A 24,936-nucleotide genomic window follows, 5' to 3' on the forward strand; every position below is an offset into this window, starting at 1 on the left:
TTTTAAAAGCAATTCAGTAACATGGATATGATAGGATATTAATTACTTGACTATGGGGCAATGTGGTTTATACCATTTGTGTGCTTATTACCAGAAGGTTGGACTCTCCATCTGTCCATTAAGTTTAGATATTATTTGAAATTTTTGTGTTGAACGTTTTAACAATTTAGGGATATACTTTAAAGCTTTTTTTAATTTTGAATAGTTTTTATTGCCTGCTGATTAACATGGACAACAATTAAATGTATCATACTTAAATACATGTTTTTTTTTTATTACAGAGACATTTGCAAATGGACACCAGATATACTTGGTGTCGAATTTGTACAGAGAGTTTTCCGGGTGAATTCCAGCTTGTAAATCACATGGCTAAAAAGCACTATGAGTGTGAACTTCCATACCGATGTGAAGTTTGTAATTTTACCAGTTCCATGTACTACAGTGTCATCAATCACTTCAAAGTTGTAAGTATTAGGCTGTAAGGTAGCAATAAGATTATTTCCTAACCCTCAATTCCTCAATAATAGATTAGCCTTACATTAATATCCTCTCAGGCAAATGTGCCTCCTAAATGTCAATCATATTTACAATTTTTGGGTAGTTGAGTAAGATTATCTTTTAATTGTTCCTATGAACCTCCCATAATGTTCATATTGTTTCTTTCTGAAAGCTTAGAATCATTCAACATTTACCCCTAAATTGAAAAAAGAAATCCCATATTTTTCTCCAAATGATGCATGTTCCTAGTAAAGTAATGAGACTATCCAGTGGTTAATGACAAGAAAAATTTGTGAGATGTAGTCTTATCTACTCCGTTTGTGTCTCATCGTTGTGATTAATTACCTTCCTCCAGATTGTTTGAAATTTAGTGCTATGAATGTCTTCCTCTGGAACTTAGCAACTACTGCTTAGATTATTCAAGGGTGTTCATGATGCGCATTTTTCTTTGCTTCTCATGTTAGGGACAGTATTGTGATTTGAATAATCGTTGTGAGGACTGTGAAGGCCTCTGTTCATTACAAGGAGAAATATGATAGTGATGAGTTCCAAAAGCTCAAAATTTCCTTAACTTCTAAATCAAAGAAAGCCACTCAATAGTAATTATAATCTCACGCCACAAATTCTTTATTAATTTGGATCTCTCTCTCTCTCTCTCTCTCTCTCTCTCTCTCTCTCTCTCTCTCTCTCTCTCTCTCTCTCTTTCTCTCTCTTTCTCTCTCTCTCTTTCTCTCTCTCTCTCTCTCTCTCTCTCTCTCTCTCTCTCTTTCTCTCTCTCTCTCTCTCTCTCTCTCTCTCTCTCTCTCTCTCTCTCTCTCTCTCTCTCTCTCTCTCTCTCTCTCTTTCTCTCTTTCTCTCTTTCTCTCTCTTTCTCTCTTTCTCTCTTCTCTCTCTCTCTCTCTCTCTCTCTCTCTCTCTCTCTCTCTCTCTCTCTCTCTCTTTTTTTTTTATAGTAACCCGCAGTTATTTTACTCACTGCTGGGTACTACAGCTGTATACATCACTAGTAAGTCCCCATAGTGTGCCTAATCTATTTTGTGGGGTTGTGGATCCTCAAAGGATTTAGTCAGTAATCCTCTATGGATATAGTTAGTAAATCCTCTACGGATACAGAATGTCCCCAGTCCCAGGGGTAGCAGAATGCTAAGAATCTCCTGGTTTATAAATACTGTATTAAATAAAAAAATTAAATTTGGTAATTGGGATGTTAGAACCATGTATCAGATTGGGAAGTTACACCAAGTGGAGAATGAATTTGTGAAATATAGTTTGGATATCTTAGCCCTGAGGGAAACATGTTGTAATTGGATTGGTGAGGAAATCTTAGATCAAGACAATATACACATAACCTGTATATCTATTCAGGAGGAACATATTGAATTGGAAGGGACAGGGTAGTAATAATGATAACACCTAGAGCAGAAAAGGCATTAATGGAGTGGATGGCTATAACTTCCCTGAATCACTCTTGAGGGTTGGAGGACAAAAGCGATAACGCTCAGTAATGGTACAGGTTAGAAAAGTGGTAGCCTCACCCATGTAATTGATGTACCAGGGCTATAGGAATGCCCATCTTTCTAGTAGGATCATTTATTTCCATGCTTCTTTACTGAGAGTAGTGAACAATTTGTGTTAAAATTCCTAGGTGGTAGATATTTTCAGAGGCTTTGTGAATTTAGTGTTTTCTAGTGAGATTTCTTGGGTAGAATTTGGGGAAAAGTAGATTTGTTTTCTCCTTTAGATATGCTAAACTTAAACAAGTCCTCTGCACCAAGCAAAAAAAAATTTCTTAAGACATTACATATCTTTTGGTGGGAAACCAGTAACTTCTAATTTAGTACACATGTGTCTGGTCATTAGGTGAGTAATTCACAAAATCATTAATAGATATATCAATAAGGCTTTTTTTCTTTTGTGGCTGAGGATATCTAGAATTAACTTCAAAACATCCTAGCTGGAACTTGGTCTTAGTCCAGAGGAACCTTGGTAGAAATCTGTATTGTCTTCTCATTAATGCCTCCGTAGTCCTTACCAGTATGATATGGATTTCATTAGCATTAGTCTCCTCTTAATAGAGTAAGCAAATTGCATGCTCTGTTGTTTTCTCAATGTTCCTGGCTTTTGATAGTCACAGATGTGAAGTCTTCACAGATCATGTAGGCTCTAACTTTGAGCAATGGTAGTTACTGTTTTGAAGGGCCTGTGTAGGGTCTTGTGTCATTGTCTCATTCCACATGATAAGTTTTGTTAGAGTCTCTGTCCTTCATTCAACCTGTGTTTATGAACAGTAAGGGGGAGGAACCCTGAGAATCTTTATTCCTTTGGAGATATTCTTTTAAACTACATATAAACCAGTGAATTACCTTCCACAGCTAGTAAGGCCAGGATAGCAAAGTTGATTCCTAATATCTGAAGGACCAGTTCCCTTGTACTTATGCCAATGAAATCTATCTCATTTTATAGGTAGTAGGTTGGCAAGGGCACCAGCTACCCGTGGAGATACTACTGCTAGAGAGTTATGGGGTCTTTGACTGGCCAGACAGTACTACATTGGATCCTTCTTTGTGGTTACGGTTCATTTTCCATTTGCCTACACACACATCGAATAGTCTGGCCTATTCTTTACATCTTCTCCTCTGTCCTCATACACCTGACAAAATTAAAATACCAAACAATTCTTCTTCACCCAAAGGGTTACTGCACTGTAATTGTTCAGTGGTCACTTTCCTTTTGGTAATGGCAGAAGAGACTTTAGCCATGGTAAGCAGCTCTTCTTGGAGAAGGACACTCTAATATGAAACCATTGTTCTCTAGTCTTGGGTAGTGCCTTAGCCTCTGTACCATGGCCTTCCACTGTCTTGGGTTGGAGTTCTCTTGCTTGAGGGTACACTCCGGCACACAATCCTATCTTATTTCTCTTCCTCTTGTTTTGTTAATTTTTTTTTTTTTTTATAGATTATATAGGAGGTTTTTATTTTAATGTTGTTACTGTTCGTGAATTATTATAATTTTCCTTGTTTCCTTTCCTCACTGGGCTATTTTCCCTGTTGGAGCCCCTTGGCTTATAGCATCCTGCTTTCCAACTAGGGCTGTAGTTTAGCAATTGATAATGATGATAATAATAATAATAGGGACTGAGAAGGAGGCTTTGTACAGAGGATTGTACAGGCATCTGGTGAGGTTTCTTAGGAGCAAGGATGTCTCATACTTTAGTTAGTTTCAGATATCGCCAGAGGAACACTTAATTGATAAATTTCATGTATTGATTTTGTGAACTGCTTACCAAAGACTGATCACAACTAGAGAGATATGAAAGAAATTAGAATTTACTTGTCATAGCAAAAGATACATACTGTATTGGCAAAGAAATAACTTCTCTTTGTGGAGTGTTGCAGGTTTTACACGCTTGATAGTTTCTGGTGCCTATTATGGTTATACAGTATTAGGATTGTGATAAAATGTTAATTAGATTTTTGTTTGTGGTGATGAGATAGATTTTGGTTAGTCTTTTTATACTGAAATTTACTTCAAAGGCAAATGGAATATTTTGAATATTGTTGTTGGCTGCACCATGGGATTTTCTTTTTAGAAAGGTTAAATGTAGAAGTTAGCTCATTAGAAAAAGATTGGAAATTTAGTTATGTTAATATCTATTTTTTTCTTCTTTTCAGGAACACAAAGGTTCACCATATGTGCAGTGCCATTACTGTCTATCTGTAAAGACCATCAATTCATTATCCGCGTATTCCTTTTCACTACGAATGTTGCAGCATCTAACGGTATTGTCCTGGTTATTTGTTATTATGAAATAATTTAAAAAGTAAAGCAAAGTAAAGGTAATAGCTCATCTTTTCCTCTTCTCAATTTACATTTGCTTTAATATGTTACAGTAATTAATTGTAAATTTTAGAATCTGATAGACATGCATCCTCAATAGCTTTATATTTATTTATTACTATCTTCTTGCAGAAACATAATTCTCAACAAGGAAAATGTAAATCGTGTGTCTTGACATTCTACAGCAAATATTTACTTGATGAGCACAAGAAAAAGGACCATGTCAGTCGAATTAACGTTGTAGGTAAGAATTTGTTTATAGAAAACATTACTTTGTGTATCATCGTACCTTTTCAAACCTTCTATTTGTATTTGGACTAATGAAAGTTGAATATCATAGTACAATTGTGCCCAGTTTCCCTCTGATCCACTTGTCCATGGTCAACCATGAGAGGGAAAAAAGAGAGAGATTGAGGTATTGTGCAAGTACATTATAGAGGTTATTGGTGTTTGCTATTATGTGCTATTTTTATTCCTCATTGTCTATCTTCAGGCATACCCTGAACATATTAACCCTAGCTAACTGCATGTAAGAGTTTTGTGGGAATTCCCAGTGGAATCACCTCAATTGATTGATTTTTATTAGAGCCGTATTATTATTATTAATTGCTAAGCTACAACCCTAGTTGGAAAAGCAGGATGCTATAAGCCCAGGGGCCCCAACAGGGAAAACAGCCCAGTAAGGAAAGGAAACAAGGAAAATTAAAATATTTTAAAAACAGTAAACATTAAAATAAATATTTAATATATAAATTATAAAAACTTGAACAAAACAAGAGGAAGAGAAATTAGAATAGTGTGCCTGAGTGTACCCTCAAGCAAGAGAACTCTAACCCTAGACAGTGGAAGACCATGGTACAGAGGCTATGGCACTACCCAAGACTAGAAAACAATGGTTTGATTTTGGAGTGTCCTCCTAGAAGAGCTGCTTACCATAGCTCAAGAGTCTCTTCTACCCTTACCAAGAGGATAGTAGTCACTGAACAATTACAGTGCAGTAGGTAACCCCTTGAGTGAGGAAGAATTGTTTGGTAATCTCAGTGTTGTCAAGTGTAGGAGGACAGAGGAGAATCTGTAAAGAATATGCCAGACTATTCGGTGTATGTTTAGGCAAAGGGAAAGAACTGTAACCAGAGAGAAGGATCCACTGTAGTACTGTCTGGCCAGTCAAAGGACCCCATAACTCTCTAGCGGTAGTATTAATCTGATAATTTCTAGGATGAGGTAATTGAATTATTATTCATTAGACTACTGGGTAACTCATTACCTATCACATCTGTTAATACTGTAATGAGTTTTTAAAGGCCTATTCTGAACATTTATTTCTTACTTTCTTTACTTATGCTCTTAAATTTACGTCAGGAAGAATTAAGAAAATTAATTTTAAATTATATGCTCTTAGAACCTTCAATGGTTAATCTTGGCTGCTGTTTTCACCTGTGAGTTTTCTTCTCAATTTTTAAGAAATTTTCATTTTCAACATGAATCCAATCCATTACAATTATACTGAAGTATGACTAATAGGGCCAACTTGCAGCCTATTCTAACTTACCCCCAGTATAAAGCCTAATTGCCATTAATGTGTTATACCCAGTGTAAATGAATATTGGGAAAACTATCAAAATTTATTGAAGAAAGAGCATTATACCGCCTATGTATAAATACAATCCATTAAATAATTTCTTTCATTAAAATATACCCATTATTACTGTACTTAAAAAGCCAATAGTTTCTTCTCACACAACCAGTCAGTAAAGTTTGTATGAAGTACAATAGATCAGGTATTACACAGTAATTACTACTCTTACCTGACATTAAAAACAAAAACTACTCAATGCAAAGACTCAATGAAGTACACTTGCAGGCTAATGTATGCACTTTGAAACAATTATAGGTTAGATTAATCTTTCAAAATTCCTTCCTGTTTCCATGTGTACATTAAAAACTGATATAAACTGGTTTTTCATTATAAGTACATCACAAAGCATTGTACGCATACCCAAAGGTTAAAAAAAAATCCTTATTGCTTTGTTTGAAATGGCTCACAAACAATTGGTGATGTAGCATACACCTATTTGAGTACACATTTTCTGAGGCATTCATAGGCTATTATATCTTCTCCACCTTTATCCTTACATTAAAAGGTCGGTTGCCTGATGCCCCATCTCCAATCTTTTCATCAAAGGCATCCTCTTCCACTAAACCCCTTTTATTCATATCACCCTTCACCTCATCTCATCATCTAATTTTCTGCCTTCCTCTTGATATTCTCCCCATAACAGATTCCTCCCAAGTCTTCCTTACTCCTTCCTCAGCATCCATCCTCAACAAGTGCCCACACCATCTCAGTCATGACACTCATATCATCTCTTTTTAAGTTTTACAACATCTGCCATTCTTCTAATTTCATCATTTTCCCTTCAAGCAGTGATATTCCCATAATTCACCCCATACATAGGCTATTGAAAGGAATTCATTAGAATATAAGATGAAGCTGAGCAGTTATCATCAGTAGAGTGCTCCTACAAGGCATGCACCTCTTCTCCAAAAAATAGGCTAAAGCTCAAGGGTATTGTTTGCAGAAATATATACTGTATAGTATATCTGAGTGCTAAGAATCTCTCAAGGAAAACTAAAATAGTTTGACATAAATTATAATTGAATATGTAATCTGTACATTAGTTCTGATAAGGGAAAATTTCCATATAGAAGATAGCGATAAGGAAGACCGTAATGAAATTAAATTTATAATGAATTATATTACCGTTAAAATCCCAACAGCTCGGTGTACCTGCTGTTGCTTCCTGAATCCATAATTGGGAAATAAAAAGTAGCTGATAAGTTATACCACCCCACACAGCAATGGAGAGAGTATATCTTTAATTGCCCTTTTCTTTTATTTTTGTCAGGCTTGCAGCGGTATAAAATCCCAGACGGACATACTCACATCATGTTCCGCCCGTGGGTCAAGAGAGGTGCAACTAGTAATGCTCCAACAGTCCACATGCAAATATCAAATACCGTTGCTATATCCACGACATTGAAGAGACTAGAAAGCTTGGTTATCGATGTTGCAGATGATGCAAAATATTATTGTATAGAGTGTGATGGGAATCTCACATTAGAACATCATTTCAGGTATAGTTGCTTTTTTTTATTTCTCACTTAAATACACTTACATTAAGTTTATTTCTTACTACTGTATTCTTTAAATCAACATAGAACAGGATAATTAGAGAGCAAATGAAATGTGGAATTTTTAGGCTTTAAAATTTGATAATCAGTTTTCAATTGCATTGATGATTTTAATGTAATCTTTCTATAAATTGCCACTTTTATTATGTTCTTGCTCAAATGCAAACCTTCATTCTTCAAGCTTAAATCAATTGTTGGAGTTGAAGTAGCAAGTAGGTATAAAATGTTGGCAGGTATACTTGAATACTATTCCTCACTCCTCTCATGTACCAGGAATATTTATTACCAGAGGGAATGGACCATAGCCAGTCATTTCACATAGTGCCTCCCACTAAAAAGTAGTAATATGATTGATAGTCAAAATATTTTGTGTTTTTCTCAGATAGACTTCCCCCTAAGCTGCCCTTTTGTAAGTTTGTAGCCCTATGGTCAAATGGTATAAAGGTAATGGTTCACCACTCTCCTAGCTGCCGACATTTAACTACTGTACCTCGATACCGCACTACAACAAATATTCCCAGATTATAGTGAAGAATACTTCTTAAATAGAGGACTAGGCTTTGGATAGCTAAGCAAAATACGGTTTATTTTTTAGAATTTCCTGTTATATCTGCTTGAATTATAATTACAACAATAAATATTGGGTAGTACTAAAAGTTTATTAATTGCTAATACTAAAGGTACAATGCTAGTCATTTTCCATTGTATCTTAGAATACTTTAGTTGGAAATATGCCTCCATTGCATTTAGATGCCTGGTTGCATTGATTAATAAATATAATTCCCTTTGGTGTGAAGGTAATTTTGTCACAGGTAAGGGATATTTGTGTAAATATCCCACTTGAAAAAGTTTGTTCCTACATGAATACAAGCACTTGCTCTTTAATAGAAATATGAAGCTGGTTATGGCTATTAATATTTTGAGGTGGCCATAGTTATTGTTGGGGCAAGTAAGCTCCGCTCACCCGGAAGGCCATTAATCCCCTACTTTGTTTCCAGCTGCAGCCACATAGCACAGACTTACTTCTGGTTCCCTTGACTTCCTGTTTTAATTTTTTTTATTAGACAATTGTGTTTGCAGATTGTTATCAGCAAAAGATATTTTGAAGGAAGGATGGATTTTCAGTCATTTCCCAATAACTGTAGCTGTGCAGACCTGCCAATATCCACATTCTTGTTTATGTTGGACAGTATTCCTGATTGCTGATTATTCCCTAGCTTGTGTGGCTTGGTGACCACAATGACAAAATCTAAGGAGGTTGACAATCCTTAGACATCGATGTGCTCCGTTGTAGGAAGAAGGTTTTACTGTCGCTGAGTGCGAAGCTAAAGGATTTCACCCTTCACCTTTCCTTCAGTGTTTTCCCCGATTCCGGAATGGGGCTAATGACGTATCGCCTGGTTGTGATCTCTTGAAGGAGTTCCTGCAATCTTTTGCCCATTTGAGAGTCGTCATCAGCATCACCGACCCTTAGAAAGAGAACTTCAAGTTCCTCCACTTCTGCCTCACCTTCAAGTTCCTCCTCCACTTCTTCCTCACCTTTATCTCATCATATATGGTTAGTGGGATGGTAGGGCTCCACCCTATTTCTTCCCCTTTATGGACATAGTAAGCCAAAAATACCAATCGATATGAGTTATGTATGTGTTACTTCTACAATTTCTCTTCCTGTGAGAGAGAGAGAGAATAATGCTCTTTGAGTACCCTTGACTCCCTTCACTGAATATGAGAACACATGTAGAGGACTCCTACAGCAGCCTGCCGCCACCTGTTTGCATGTGTTCTCTGCAAGAAAAATCTTCTTTACAAGCCAAGTCTTCAATGGATAGCCATACACGCAAGTTTGTCTCATCAACCTCATCAGTCTTCTCGTGTGAAGTCCTTTTAAGGTGTGATCTCCGCCTGTATGTGTTGTTATTCACTCTTACTGTCATTGCTGCGGTCACCTTCTGAGAATGTGTTCGCATTCTATCAAGGTCAGAAACTTGAAAGTTCAACTTTACCAAGTGCACCCTAAACACACCTGAAAACTTCTCTAGATCACTTTGCGCATGATCCCCAGAGATAAGTTCTGTATAGCTAGGAAAAATTAAAGATTTGTAGTATTTCTTTCTAGGCACTGGAACTCAATGTTATTGCCTTGGTGGATTTTTGCTTATAATAATTGTAATAAGTTTATTTTGTAAATTATAAATAAAAATTTTCATAGGATATTTACAGCTTTTTAAGTGAGAAGGGTGGTAATATGGGCTTTCATGTCTCACATATTGAAGTAATTTCTTGGTTGGATAACCTACCCATGCCGATTTACAACTAGTATTGTAAGATCAAATCTCTTGTGTAGTCCCTAAGAGAGCATAGAAATGTGGTCATTAAAAAGCAATGTAAAAATAAATGATAATACTGTCACCAGAGTTATACATTGTTGTATGTCTTTCAGAGCCTATCAGAAGTGCACAAAATGTACATATTCAACTTGCTGCCGTAACATGGTTAGCAAGCATGCACAGGTATTTCACCCTAATGGAAAATCTAAGAATGGGTGTTACAGAATTGGTCCTCCCATTGTTCTGCCTGAACCAATGTACTGCATATGTGGCTTCAGTACTCGTAGTGGCAACCATCTTGGTAAGTAAATGTTAATGTGCCTTCATTTATTTTCTTGGAGATTAGTCATTTTTTTAACATCAAAATTTTCTTTTTCTGGGATTAGCCAGTGAAGGTTTAACATTTGAAAATTTTATTTTTGTGATTTATAATTTTTGATATTTAAAAATTTTATTTGATTTGGCAAAGTTATTTCAACCAAATTTTGTAATTACAGTAGATGTTCTTTAATAGAGAAATTTACCAATTACTCATATATTGCATACCCTTGATTATGTTTATGAATCTCGCCTGATGTTTACATTGCTTTCTTCTCGAATCCAGCAAAATTTCAACGTTTATCCTAAAACCTAAAATGTCTTATTTCCTTTTCTCTAAAAGTGATCCCCTTGTAGTGGACTCATGTGTTTATAGACTTGTCGAGGACAAATTCAATCATGATTTTACCTCTCATCTTTCCCTCCAATACCCATGGTAAAGGTTATGAAACAAAATACTTAGGTGAGCCTACCAAATCTTAAAATAGGAAGATCCAATTTACTATATATGATTCTATCATACCTGTCTTCTATCCCTCCAAGAAGAACTACTTGTAAGAAGGGAAGGCTAACCAGCCGGCCCTTTTATTTCATGGTCATATACCTAATTGGAGGAGAGAGGAACAACCCCTCTTTATAATATTTAACATTCCAACACATTCATGTAGGTGAGAATATTGTCTATTAAATAGGTTATTATTTTCATAATCAACTACATGGATAACTTAAGTTATAAAACCACTGTATTACATCTGAATAACTATACAAATCCCGTCCTTAGCCTAACCTTGCTAAGGTTAGAACTAACAGGCCACAATAAAGAACACCCAGTTCAGGATTTAACTGGCTTTAAGCCAGTAAACTAATGCAGTTACATTAAATGTAATAATATTCACCATGTAACCTGCTAGACAACCTTCAATGAGGTTATACTAGCCTAGCTATAGTTATAGATGCCACAAGTTGACCTTTATTTGTATTTCATAACTAACTAGTAATTGGAACTTGTTTGATTAAGGAAATTAGTTACAAAAAATGAGCCTGCAATTAAAGCAACCCCAACTTTTGACTATTAAACTACAGTTATGGAAATATACAAAATGACTAAGCTAGTTAGGGTATAAACTGCATCTAATTAGGAATGAATTAGGAAAAGTATGAAACTAATCTTCCATCTGGTGCGAGGTTGAATGTCATGATGAATGGAGAGTTACTTGAGGAGGTGGATCAGTTTAAGTACTTGGGGTTTATTGTTGCAGAAAATGGTGGAGTGGAAGCAGATGTCCATGAGAGAGTGAATGAAGGATGCAAAGTGTTGGGGGCAATTAAGCGAGTAGTAAAGAGAGTTTTGTATGAGAAAGTGATTGTACCAACTGTGATGTATGGATTGGAGTTGTGGGGAATGAAAGTGACGGAGAGACAGAAATTGAATGTGTTTGAGATGAAATGTCTAAGGAGTATGGCTGGTATATCTCAAGTAGATAGGGTTAAGAACGAAGTAGTGAGGGTGAGAAAGGGTGTAAGAAATGAGTTAGCAGCTAGAGTGGATATGAATGTGTTGAGGTGGTTTAGCCATGTTGAGAGAATGGAAAAACGAAGTAGTGAGGGTGAGAAAGGGTGTAAGAAATGAGTTAGCAGCTAGAGTGGATATGAATGTGTTGAGGTGGTTTAGCCATGTTGAGAGAATGGAAAATAGCTGTCTGCTAAAGAAGGTGATTAATGCAAGAGTTGATGGGAGAAGTACAAGAGGAAGGCCAAGGTTTGGTTAGATAGATGGAGTGAAGGAAGCTCTGGGTGATAGGAGGATAGATGTGAGAGAGGCAAGAGAGCGTGCTAGAAATAGGAATGAATGGCGAGCGATTGTGACGCAGATCCGGTAGGCTCTGCTGCTTCCTCCGGTGCCTTGGAAGACTGCGGAGGTAGGACCAGCAGGGGATTCAGCATTATGAGGCTTCATCTGTGGTGGATAATGTGAGAGGATGGGCTGTGGTACCCCTAGCTGTACCAGCTGAACTCGGTTGAGTCCCTTGTCAGGCTGGGAGGAATGTAGAGAATGGAGAGGTCCCCTTTTCTATTTCATTTGTTTGATGTCGGCTACCCCCCAAAATTGGGGGAAGTGCCTTTGGTATATGTATGTATGTATCTATCTACCAAGGCACTTCTCCAAATTTTTTTGTGCCAAACAAAAAATTGGGGGAGGATTTTCCTTCTTTTAGCTCCTCCCATCGTGAAGAGGGATTCAGCCAAGTTTGGTTGGTACTGCTAAGGTGCCACAGCCCACCCTCTTCTGTTATTCACCACAATGAAGAATCATATGCTGAATCCCCTACTCCTGACACCATAGCAGTCACCAAGGCGTATGGTACTTGCATGGGAAATTCTTTATTGCAGATGCAGTGGTAGGGGTTTCATTGTCTTATTGAAAAATAGTTTTGCCCCCAATAGGACTGAAATTTTATTTGATTAAATAACCTGTATGAATAGGATGGTTACTCTAGAGGTTATTACTAAATTTGTTCATGTTTTTTTAAGCTTAGGTAACAGCTTTGTTATCATATGATTGGAATTTAAGATGCGTAGAAGCACTCTTATTACGTCTCAACTTTTTAAATCCCCTTTGAGATCAATGTAGAATTAATATTGCTCTTTAATAGAATGCAAAAGGATGCTTTGATGTCAGTTTCACGAAAGCTTGCTTTTTCTTTACTATTCTGTCATCCCTTCTCTAGACTATTCCTCTGTACCTCCAAGGTAGAACTTTTGGAACTGTTGGGCCTTCCGTAGCTGACTAGTCTTATTAGCATTTCCCCTTAAGTGTTTGTCAAGCAACTATTGTTGTGACAAGTTATATAAGGATTTGTTACATACTGTGTATATAGGGGCACACATATACATGAACTAGAAAAAGGCCTTCGACAAAGTACCTCGACCTGCCATGTGGGCTGTCCTCAAAAGATATGGCTGCCCACCCGATTTTGTCAAGCTGGTGCGTGCCCTCCATGACGGAATGGTTGGGAGAGTCTGCCACCAGAACTCTCTTTCAGACCCATTCCCCATCAACGGCGGCCTGAAGCAGGGCTGTGTTCTGGCCCCGACGTGTTTCTCGCTATACACCGCAGCAATGCTCAACGAGATTCCCCCAGACACACCCTCAGTCGACCTACGTTTCCGCATGGATGGAGGCGCTTTCAACCTTGCTAGACTCCGCGCCAGAACCAAGACCACCTTGTGTGCAGTGCGAGAACTGCAGTATGCTGACGACAATGCCACCCCAGGTCAGACGGCAGAGGACCTGCAGTCGTTAGCTGATGCATACAACTCTGCCTACGAACGTTTTGGGATGCAAGTCAACTCAGACAAAACCAAGACCCTCGTCCAACATCCACCAGGACTGATGCTCCCCAACTTCAATACCACAGTGAATGACCAACCGTTAGAACAGGTGGACCAGTTCTCCTACCTAGGGAGCATCCTAACATCAGATCCCACAAGCAAAAAGGACGTGGAGAACAGGATCAGGGCAGCCCACTCCGCCTTTGGCTGACTCAACTGCCGCGTATTTAACAACCACGCACTGACAATGACCACCAAAATAATGGTGTTCAGGGCAGTAGACCTCTCCACGCTCCTGTATGCATGTGAAACATGGACGCTATATAGAAACGATATTAAAATCCTAGAACGCTTCCAACAAATGAAACTGAGGCAGATCTTGAAAATCCCCTGGGAGAGCCACACCACCAACATTGAAGTCTTAGAACGTGCCTCGCTGGATAGGACACGTGCATAGGATGGATCCATCTAGGCTCCCAAAGAAAATATTCTACGGAGAACTGACCCAGGGCACCAGACCACGAGGAGCCCCGAAAATGCGCTATAAAGATCAACTAAAGCGCACCCTGGCTCTAACTGACATCGATCCTTCCTCATGGGAAGAAACAGCCAGGGACAGGAAAACCTGGAGGAGTACAGTACACCATGGCACCGTGGACTTCGAGGAGAGGAGGAGACAAAATGAGGAGGCTAGGAGGAGAAGAAGGAGAGAGCGATTAGAACAGCCCCACCCACCACCTACCCTCCCTTGTGAACACTGTCCGCGACTCTTCCACCACAGACTAGGACTTAACAGCCACATCAGGCATAAGCACCCACCACGCAGATAGGAGGCTGATGGCTAACGACAGAACCCAATACTCGGACACGAGTAGGCGCCGACGACGACGACGATACATGAACTGTACACCTAATGTACAATACTGAACACTACTACTGAAAGGAAGGAATGGCGAGCAATTGTGATGCAGTTCTGATAGGCCCTGCTGCTTTCTCGGTCGCCTTGGTGACCGCTGAGGTAGCAGCAGTAGGGATTCAGCATTTGTGGTAGATAACGTGGGAGGTTGCGCTACAGCTCCCTAGCAGTACCAGCCCAACTCGGCTGAATCCCTCATCAGGCTGGGAGGAGCTAGGAAAAGAGGTTCCCCTTTAGTTTTTATGTTGGCTACCCCCAAAAATTGGGAGAAGTGCCGTGGTAAATTGATAGACTACACCTTAAGGATTGCATCATGTGGCACAAGGTTTTGCCGTGTAGAACTTTGTAAACAGTAGTGGTTTTGTATGTGAACTACTGTATAGTCTTTTTGTTTATCTTATTTTACTGTTACAGTAATTATCTTAGATAGATATACATTTTAGAAAAGGACTACTTTTAGCGTATTTACAGTACAGTACTGTTCAGGGGAATTCTGAGAAGACTAGGCAAGTTAATAATATAGGGAAGAAAGACAATAATTTCACTCTAGCATTTGACTTTGCTACAGAGTTTAGTTTTGATACTTAAGAACTTATAAAAAAAATTTGACATGAGCTTCTCAGAAGACCAATTATTCTTTTATTAAGGGTCTGTTTCAAACCATACCCCAACTCTTCAAGTGGTTGCTAGTGGTTCTAGTCCAACATTCAATAAGGGTTCTGATGTTACATGGCCCTCACCAGATTTACGAGACTCCAATATTTTGTTTCTTGGAAACTTCTATTGCAAAACCCTTGCCCTCCTGCATTTTTAGTCACTTTTTATTTAGACAATTAGATTGTAACTTTACTTTGTGTAATTACATGGGAGTAAAGTTTTTTCATAAATGTCAATTAGGAGTTTATAGTACCCAAAAGCCTAGACTAATGCTAAGTTAGGGTAGACTCGTAGAGATAAAAGAATTTTACTAATAGAATTTATTAATATACAGTACTCGCTCGGTGTTCATATACGCACCTACTATTGTCCCAACTGACGATTGGTGGCGAGAGGATAGGGAATGATTTCTACTTTTAAGTTGAAGAGCAATAAAACATGTGCAAGATGATGTTGTTGGACAGTAGTAAGTCTAATCACTTTACAAGGCATTAGTATATTTGGGGACACTCCAAACGTTAGCTCAACATACCAAACTGTTATAGATGAAAGCAATATGAACATCAGGCTAGTATATAAATTATTTAAAATTAGATTTATTTTATTATGTATTTTCACCTGCTGTCGTTACAGCACTAATATTGGAACAGCCTTGGTTGATTTAGTGTAATTTACAACTTTACAACTTGTTTGGATATATTTGAAACTCTTGTTGCGGATATACACAGTTTATCAATTTGAAATGGGTTTTACAAAGATATTTTAGTAGTAGGAGAATTTCCATTTGCCAAAAAAAATATTTGTTCCTACACTTGATACAAACCCTCATTCTTTACTATAGGAGCTGGAAAATACGGCAGAAAAACCTTAACAAGGTTGTTAACGACCGGGCAGGTAGTTACCCACCTGTTAGTGGTGGGGGGACTGCCGGTCGTTAGCTGCTGTTTACCTTCAATCGAATTCTAGCCGTCGCAGTGGTAACACCGCTGCTCCTGATTTTATTTGACTGGCAGACTAGCCTTACTTTTTTGTATTTTTGATTAATCCTGTTTTCTTTTTCTTTGTTAGATGTGATGTCCTCTATTATGAGGAAGTGTTCTGGGCACCTTTATGTCGCCGCTGGAGGTGGATCCTCTTTCCCTATGCTATGGGTACAGAGGTCATAGGTGCTCTGAAGGCTCCCCCTGCCAAGTATGTAGAAGTGGTCGCCCTCTCAGTGGGAGAAGTTCGAGAGAGGTTGAATAGGAAGTCCTAGAAGGACTTTACCTCCAGGATCGCCGTCGAAGTTAAGCAGTCACGGACCTCTTCTTCGGTCTCTTGATCTCTCCCTTCAGACTCTTACTCTCTTCCTTGCCTGCTTCCCTCCTGGGGGAAGTCGAGGAAGAGTGGCACCATTGATTTAACCCCCATTCCTCTTGGTCAGGCGGATCACGTTGCTTCCCCCAGTGGGGCAATACTTTCCGCCACCGGGAATGACTGTTACTGCTTCCATTCCAGATCATGTACAAGCGGTGTGGCCTGTCTTGGACTTCCTGGTTCTCCTTCGGAGGAAGTTTAGAACCAGTTTCTCGCGGGCAAGGTAGTGCCTCAGGTCCCTTTTGTTTTGGAACCCTCGGGAGTTTCGGACTTCGCCTACCTCCCATCAACTCAGTCGGTGCCGACGGAAGTTTTAATGGATATAGTAACTTCAGCTCCTGCAGCGCCTACTTTGCACTCCGTTGCGCATCTACAAATTACAACGTCGCAAGCACAAACATCGCAGTACCTCCTCCTCCTCTTTGGAGACTAGGAGGGAGAGAGAGAAGAGGAAAAGGAGAGCTCGCTTTCCTTCGCCCAGACATTCTCACAGGCAACATAGGAAGAGACATCATCGTTCTCGCTCTTCCTCGCCTTCTATCTCTTCACGAGATGTCTCGCCGCAAGACTATAAGCACACTCGTCACAAACATAAGAGCGCTTCCTCCTCGTCATCGCCCTCTTCGGAGGTCAGGAGAGAGAGAGAAGAGGAAAAGGAGAGCTAGTGCGCCTTCACCTAGATGTTCTCGCCGAAGAGACAGGCAATATAGGAAGAGACATCATTATCATTCTCGCTCTTCCTCGCCTTCTGTCTCGCCTCGAGACTATAAGCGCTCTTGGCACAAACCTAAGGAGCGCTCCCTCTCGTCCTCGTTCTGCCTCGCTGTTGTCTTTCTCTTGCGAGGGATCATCTAAGAAGCCAGGAGCGTGGCCAAGGGCAAAGCACGTCCTGACCTCGAACCCTCTTCTTCGCATAATAGTTTGAGGGTCTCCGTTCCCTCTAGAAAAGTCCGAAAGAGCGCTTTTCCTCGCTTTCACTCCTTATCTTCAGAAAAGATCGCTCTCACCTTCGACTTCTCGATCTCTGACCCATTGGGGTCTCCTGACAAGGAAACTTCGGTTTCCCGGTGCGCTATCCCTTCGTTTTCACGCAACTCAAGTTGCTGAAACCTCGGGCTCTTGTGCATTTAGTTACGCTGACACTTCGGGGTCTCGTGACAAGGGAAACTAACGTTTCCCGTTGCTCTGGCTCTTCGGGTTCTCGTAACACAACCTCTAGGGGCACGTTCTCGTGAAACAAGTCACCAAGAGTTTTACTCTTTTGACAGAGTCTTCGGACTCTTGTCACGTGGAGTGTTTGCGTGCACTCAACCAACACAGCGCCCATGACCATTAAGAATTTTACTCTGATGGCAGAGTCTTCAGACTCCCATCACGCAAGGTGTTCGCACGCAATTAGCGCTACACACGCAATTAGCGCTACACACGCAAAAATCAGGTCATACACTCGCGGGGTCAATCCCTCGCTCTTGTGTTTCAGACAGGACAACCTCCCCAGTTCCTTTGCTCCCTAATGAGTTAAGGATTATGAGTCTCAAAAACCTCGGAAGAAGATACTGGGGTTTGGCCCTTCTTCTCTTCGGTTGAGAGCAGATGGAAAAGGGGAAACGTGTTAGAGAGGCTAAAAGAAAACACCCAGATAGCAGTGACGTAGAACACAATACCGATGGCTTCGGCCGCTCTGTTTGTTATCCTGCACTTCATGTGGCAGCTCATGAGCTGCCCATGTTAAGAGGTAGCGCTTGTTGTCAACCTGCAACTTGATCAACTTGTTGTTGGGAAGTATAGATTGTTGCCAGGAGGTTCGCCTCCAGGGGATGGAGAACCTCCCCTTATGAGGGAGTGATAACCTTCCTCGAAATTGGGCTGCGTGAGAGAACCACCTCCCTTCTTAGGGAGAGCTTCCCCACTTCAGCCATTCAGCAACCTTCCCTCCTTTGTGAAGAGTTGCGGATAGCTCGATGAGTTTTGCTTCTGCTATCTCGTCCCCGAAGACTGTGCTTTCTCCCCTTGAGCTGGGGAAAAGCAAGTCTAAGGCTTGTTCCTCCTTCGAGGGGAACTTCTCCCTCGTTCGCGAGAGAGATTATTACGCCTACACTTTTTTTCCCATAAGAGTTAGGAGAAAGCTTGGCTCAGGCGATGTCCTCCTTTGGGAGGACTTCTCTCTCGTTCACGAGAGGGAGATTATTACCCATACGTTTTTTCCATAGAACTGGGAGAAAACTTCGTCTTAGGCGATGTCCTCCTTTGGGAGAACTTCTCTCTCATTCGCGAGGGAGAGATTATTACGCCTATGCTTTTTTCCCATAGAACTGGAAGAAAGCTTATCTTAGGCAATGTCTTCCTTCGGGAGGACTTCTCCCTCGTTCACGAGAGAAATTATTACGCCTACGCCTTTTCCCATAGAGCAGGGAGAAAACTTGCCTTAGGCGATATCCTCCTTCGGGAGGACTTCTCCCTCGTTCGCAAGAGAGATTTTATTACGCCTACGCTTTTCCCTATAGAGCAGGGAGAAAGCTTGTTTTAGGCGATCTCCTTCGGGAGAACCTTCTTCCCATTCACAAGAGAAAACTTGTAGGAGTTTACTGATCCACGCTCCTCCCCCTTACGCTTTTGGTTCTCCTCCAGTTGCGGAGCGAGAGCCTTGTCTTAAACGACGTTCTCCTTCGAGAGAACAAACCTACCCTGCGGAGGAGTTATCTTCATCCCAGACGTTCTCCCCCTCGTGCTGTAAGGAGACGTCTTTTTAAACCTACTGGTTCTCCTCACGTTGACTCCTCGGGGTCTCGTGACGATCACCCTTTCAGCGGGCGTGATCAGGAGCCTTTGAACTCTCGTCATATTGATCCTACGGGTTCTCATGGCCTTAGGAGTCCTTCGGGCCTCTGTCCAGCTGGACTTTCGAGTTCACATGACTTGGAACCTTCGAGTTTCAGTTACGCTGAGTCGTCGGGCTCTCGTAATAATTAGCACAGTGTCCGTGCACGCACACAATTATCGCTATGCGCGCGACCATCGTCATCAAGAGTTTTACTCTTATGACAGTCTTCCGACTCTCGTCAACGGTCTTTGCCATTACCTCCAGACACTCCGACTTCTACCGTTCTTCACCTTTTGATAAGAAAGATGCGAGGTGCAAGACATAAGGTTTGTCTGCTACTCGCGTCTCCACTTTACCTGTAATAACACGCGAGGAATTAACGCAGCCTGAGGATTCCTCGGAAGAGCTGCCGTCAAAGGACTATTTAAAGACTCTAAGAACTATGTGTAATATCTCATGCCTTGGCGATTTGCATCTGTCTCCTCGACCTCTTGATGCTCCAGCCTTAGACAGGCTGTGTCGTCCACCCCTAACCCTAAGACCAGAATTGATCTTCTGGCTGTGGCCTGATTGGTAACATCTCTGACTGGTGTTTGACAGTCTGGGGTTCGAGTCCCGCTCAGACTTGTTAGTGCCTTTAGTGTCTGCAACCTTACCATCCTTGTGAGCTAAGGGTTGGGGGGGTTTGGCGAAGCCTATAGGTCTACCTGCTGAGTCATCAGCAGCCACTGGAGAGGAGGCTTTGTCGTTGACCATATAATATATGGTCAGTCTCTAGGGCATTGTCCTAACTGCTAGTGCAATGTCACTGTCTCTTGCCTCTGCCATTCATGAGCGACCTTTAAACCTGGTCTGTTCGCCCTGCAGGTCGTTTGAGGAGGTATCGCTGGCGGTCGCGGGAGAAACGGGTTCCCTGAAGTCTCAGGAATCCAATAAATTTCCGTTTAATAGACAAAAGCCCTTTATGAGATCAGAGACATCAACCCTTCTCCTCTGATCTTGGATCCCCTCACGGCGAGGCTCACACCAGGCTAATCCTCAAAGAGACACTACTCTTCCAGGCTCTTCTCAGTCACAGAAGCCTCGGCAATGGAAGCGGCTTCAATGTCCCTTTTGGAGGCTCCTTCTTAGCTTGACACGTGGTCTGGTACAGTTGGCTACCTCGCGAACCACGAGGACTTGTCAAACCAAGACTCCATGCAGTCCTAACTGCTGGGGCCAAGACAATGGACTTCTTAACCGCTACAACAGCTACCATGTGGAGCAATTGGGTTCTCAAAAGGAAGGAATCAGTAGTTCCCAGATTTCCTTTTGTACCTCAGTGAGGAAAAGCTCCTTTCAGTCTCGGCGATTAAGGGCTATCGCTCAGCTTTGAGCCTCATCTGTAGACTGAGAAGGGGTTGACCTTTCCGCCTCAGAAGACATCACCTGGGTTGATTCGGGGTTTTGAGTGATCTTGCCCCCCAGTTGAGATTAGACCATCACCGTGAGACGTGTCTTCCGTTCCCTGAAGGGGTTGCTCTATGAGTCCTGAAAGGCCTCAGGCTACTTTCTAAACCTTAAGACTGTCTTCCTCGTACCTCTGTCCTCGGCTAAAAGGGTCAGTGAGCTACATGGTCTGTCTTACGTCGTCACCCATTCTAGGGGATGGGGGGGGGAAGTGTCTCGCAACTTCGTACCGGGCTTGGTGGCTAGACTCATAATCCTTCATCTACCGATGAGAGATTTCGAGAATTAAAGTTTTCCAGTCTCAATAAGGTAATACAGGATACAGACCAGTTGTTACTATGCCCAGTCAGGGTCCATCCATATACCAAGGCACTTCCCCCAATTTTGGGGCGTAGCCAACATCAACAAAGAAACAAAACAAAAAGGGGACTACTCTCTACGTTCCTCCAGCCTAACCAGGGACTCAGCCGAGTTCAGCTGGTACTGCTAGGGTGCCACAGCCCAACCTCCCACAATTCCACCACAGATGAAGCTTCATAATGCTGAATCCCCTACTGCTGCTACCTCCGCGGTCATCTAAGGCACCGGAGGAAGCAGCAGGGCCTACCGGAACTGCGTCACAATCGCTCGCCATTCATTCCTATTTCTAGCACGCTCTCTTGCCTCTCTCACATCTATCCTCCTATCACCCAGAGCTTTCTTCACACCATCCATCCACCCAAACCTTGGCCTTCCTCTTGTACTTCTCCCATCAACTCTTGCATTCATCACCTTCTTTAGCAGACAGCCATTTTCCATTCTCTCAACATAGCCAAACCATCTCAACACATTCATATCCACTCTAGCCGCTAACTCATTTCTTACACCTGTTCTCACCCTCACCACTTCGTTCCTAACCCTATCTACTCGAGATACACCAGCCATACTCCTTAGACACTTCATCTCAAACACATTCAATTTCTGTCTCTCCATCACTTTCATTCTCCACAACTCCGATCCATACATCACAGTTGGTACAATCACTTTCTCATATAGAACCCTCTCTACATTCATGCCCAACCCTCTATTTTTTACTACTCCCTTAACTGCCCCCAACACTTTGCATCCTTCATTCACTCTCTGACGTACATCTGCTTCCACTCCACCATTTGCTGCAACAACAGACCCCAAGTACTTAAACTGATCCACCTCCTCAAGTAACTCTCCATTCAACATGACATTCAACCTTGCACCACCTTCCCTTCTCGTACATCTCATAACCTTACTCTTACCCACATTAACTCTCAACTTCCTTCTCTCACACACCCTTCCAAATTCTGTCACTAGTCGGTCAAGCTTCTCTTCTGTGTCTGCTACCAGTACAGTATCATCCGCAAACAACAACTGATTTACCTCCCATTCCTGATCATTTTCGTCTACCAGTTTTAATCCTCATCCAAGCACTCGAGCATTCACCTCTCTCACCACTTCATCAACATACAAGTTAAACAACCACGGCGACATCACACATCCCTGTCTCAGCCCCACTCTCACCGGAAACCAATCGCTCACTTCATTTCCTATTCTAACACATGCTTTACTACCTTTGTAGAAACTTTTCATTGCTTGCAACAACCTTCCACCAACTCCATATAACCTCATCACATTCCACATTGCTTCCCTATCAACTCTATCATATGCTTTCTCCAGATCCATAAACGCAACATACACCTCCTTACCTTTTGCTAAATATTTCTCGCATATCTGCCTTACTGTAAAAATCTGATTCATACAACCCCTACCTCTTCTAAAACCACCCTGTACTTCCAAAATTACATTCTCTGTTTTATCCTTAATCCTATTAATCATTACTCTACCATACACTTTTCCAACTACACTCATCAAACTAATACCTTTTGAATTACAACACTCATGCACATCTCCCTTACCCTTATATAGTGGTACAATACACTCACAAACCAGTCAGGGTACTAAAGAAATACCTGAAGCGCACCAGACCTTTCAGACCACGTCTTCATCATCTCTTCCTTAGTACCAACAAGGTAAAGAAGAGAACCTCTCGCAACACCATATCTTTCTGGCTCAAGAAAGTTATTGCAAGGTCTTTTCACGGAGACCCAAAGGCAGCACAACCCAGAGCCCATCAAGTTAGGGGAGTGGCTGCCTCACTGGCGTTTAAGAGAAATTTCTCAGTCTCCCAAGTCTTAAGTGCTGGGGTCTGGAAACGCCAATCTACATTCACTGCTCACTATTTGAGCGACGTGACACATAGGTCTCTAGACACCTTTTCTATAGGGCCTATTGCGACAGGTCAACGGGTGCTGTACCTACCTTACGCCCTTTCAGGGGACAGTGGCCTTGGCTGAGGATACTGGGTTACACTATGTTTTAAGAAGGACATCCATCTATCTTCTTCATCTCCTTCTCCCTCCCATCTGGGGATCCTAGTCTGTATCCAGTTTCAGCTGGACTCGCCAATGGAAGTAAGGTATGATACTCATCTGATTCCTCTCATAGGGTATAAATTAAATACTCATGGTCATAAGGTTTCCCCTTTTCAAGGTTGGGGGAATCCTAAGTTTGAAAGGGTCTGAGTCGAATGTTCCTGACCCACTTCATCCTGAAACATTTGTTTCCACGAAGCTACAAACCTTCAGTCGTGCTTAGATTATGGGGATCTACAAAGAAAGAAGATTAACGGAAAATTGTTGCTTCAAAAGAGTCTAGTCTGAGGACTATCTTCCCTAGGAATAGGGAACTCCTTGGCCACCCTAGCCTCAAGACTAAGTCTCCTATAGTAAAGAATGAGGGTTTGTATCAAGTGTAGGAACAAATGACAAACTTGTGACAGAGTTTGTATTTTTCCTAACATACAAACCTGAATTCTTTACACAAATCTTCCCTCCATCACCGCCCCCTAGAATAGTCCTAGCTAGAATCCGATTGAAGGTAAACAGCAGCTACCGACCACTAACAGGTGGGTAACTACCTGCCCGGTCGTTAACGACCTTGTTAAGGTTTTTCTGCCGTATTTTCCAGCTCACGCTAGAATATCTCCTATAGTAAAGAATTCGGGTTTGTATGTTAGGAAAAATACAAACTCCGTCACAAGTTTGTCATTTTTGAAAACTAATTGAATGATTAAAATTTAAATGTTATTCCTTTTGAGTCTTGAGTTGTGTGGCTGTCTAGCATTAGACAAACTGTAAAGTATAGTAATAAGATTTTTTCTGCCCCTTACAATAAGTGAGATAAAGGAAAAATGTTAATGTGTAACCTTTCATCGATTAAAATGCAGAATAAGTGTGAGAAAAAGGAAAAATGTTAATGTGTAACCTTTCATCAATTAAAATGCAGAATAAGTGTGAGAAAAAGGAAAAATGTTAATGTGTAACCTTTCATCGATTAAAATGCATTTGGTTAATGAGTTGAACAGATAATGAATATCTGTTTATTATATGTGTATGTTTAATATTTGTTTTATTTAAGGTAAACATCACTTTTTCTACAATAATACTAGAGGTTTCTATAGCTCTCACCCTGCTTTTTCCAGATATAATTTTTTTAATTTTTCTTCCATCCCTTTTCAAAACACGTATAAACTATAAATATTACAATTTTCCAGCTGTTTTGGACAGTCAGCTACACTCTCATATTCTACTGTATTCTAGCTATTAATTGTTGTTCTATGAAATTGTCTTGAATTTTTTTCATTTTTTTTCTGCCATTGATTATCAGCTAAGACCTACCAAAGTTAGTACCTTTCATATTCATGACAAGAAGATTCTGCATTTTATAAATATGTTGTCTGTCAACAGCTCGACATCTTGCACTGTGTGAGGGTGGTCGTATGTCAGCTTACCCATCAATGCTGGATGCAATGGTATACCGTGGTGATCCAATGACTCCTAGTGCACTGGCATTATCGACCCTAGGGTTGAGTAGAATGCTGCCTGGAAGCGTCACACCTGCACCAGCTTCACAAGAATCTGCGGAACACTCATTTGATATGACTCACTTTATGACCATGAGTATGGATGTAGATGAAGATGATAATGGTGAGTTAGTGGTTGACCAGTAAATTTTATTAATATTTGAATTTAGATACTATTTAGTTGAAATTTTATTTTTATTTTAAAATTAAAGGAAAATTCTTATGTTTAGAATATATTGACCTAAACTGAAAATATATCATTTAATGAAGTTGTGTAAAATGACATCCTAAAATC

At 40.8% G+C, this 24,936-nt stretch overlaps 1 protein-coding gene and 1 long non-coding RNA gene across 4 annotated transcripts in view; one reads left to right on the forward strand and one right to left on the reverse strand.

The window, feature by feature from the left end:
- LOC137630640 (uncharacterized) overlaps positions 1-24,936 on the forward strand; it is a 154,037-nt gene that overhangs the window by 93,405 nt on the left and 35,696 nt on the right. For all 3 annotated transcript variants that reach the window (XM_068362250.1, XM_068362252.1, XM_068362251.1), the window contains exons 19-24: positions 282-464; positions 4,170-4,277; positions 4,468-4,579; positions 7,245-7,473; positions 9,971-10,158; positions 24,526-24,765. In XM_068362250.1, coding sequence (XP_068218351.1) covers positions 282-464; positions 4,170-4,277; positions 4,468-4,579; positions 7,245-7,473; positions 9,971-10,158; positions 24,526-24,765 — 1,060 coding nt within the window. The remainder of the gene's footprint in view (positions 1-281; positions 465-4,169; positions 4,278-4,467; positions 4,580-7,244; positions 7,474-9,970; positions 10,159-24,525; positions 24,766-24,936) is intronic.
- The window catches only part of LOC137630641 (uncharacterized), an 87,664-nt gene continuing 87,274 nt past the window's right edge, over positions 24,547-24,936 (reverse strand). Inside the window, exon 3 of the long non-coding RNA XR_011041744.1 lies at positions 24,547-24,696. This is a non-coding gene — a long non-coding RNA (uncharacterized lncRNA). The remainder of the gene's footprint in view (positions 24,697-24,936) is intronic.

This window comes from Palaemon carinicauda, chromosome 38, assembly GCF_036898095.1.
Source record: "Palaemon carinicauda isolate YSFRI2023 chromosome 38, ASM3689809v2, whole genome shotgun sequence".
NCBI lineage: Eukaryota > Metazoa > Arthropoda > Malacostraca > Decapoda > Palaemonidae > Palaemon > Palaemon carinicauda.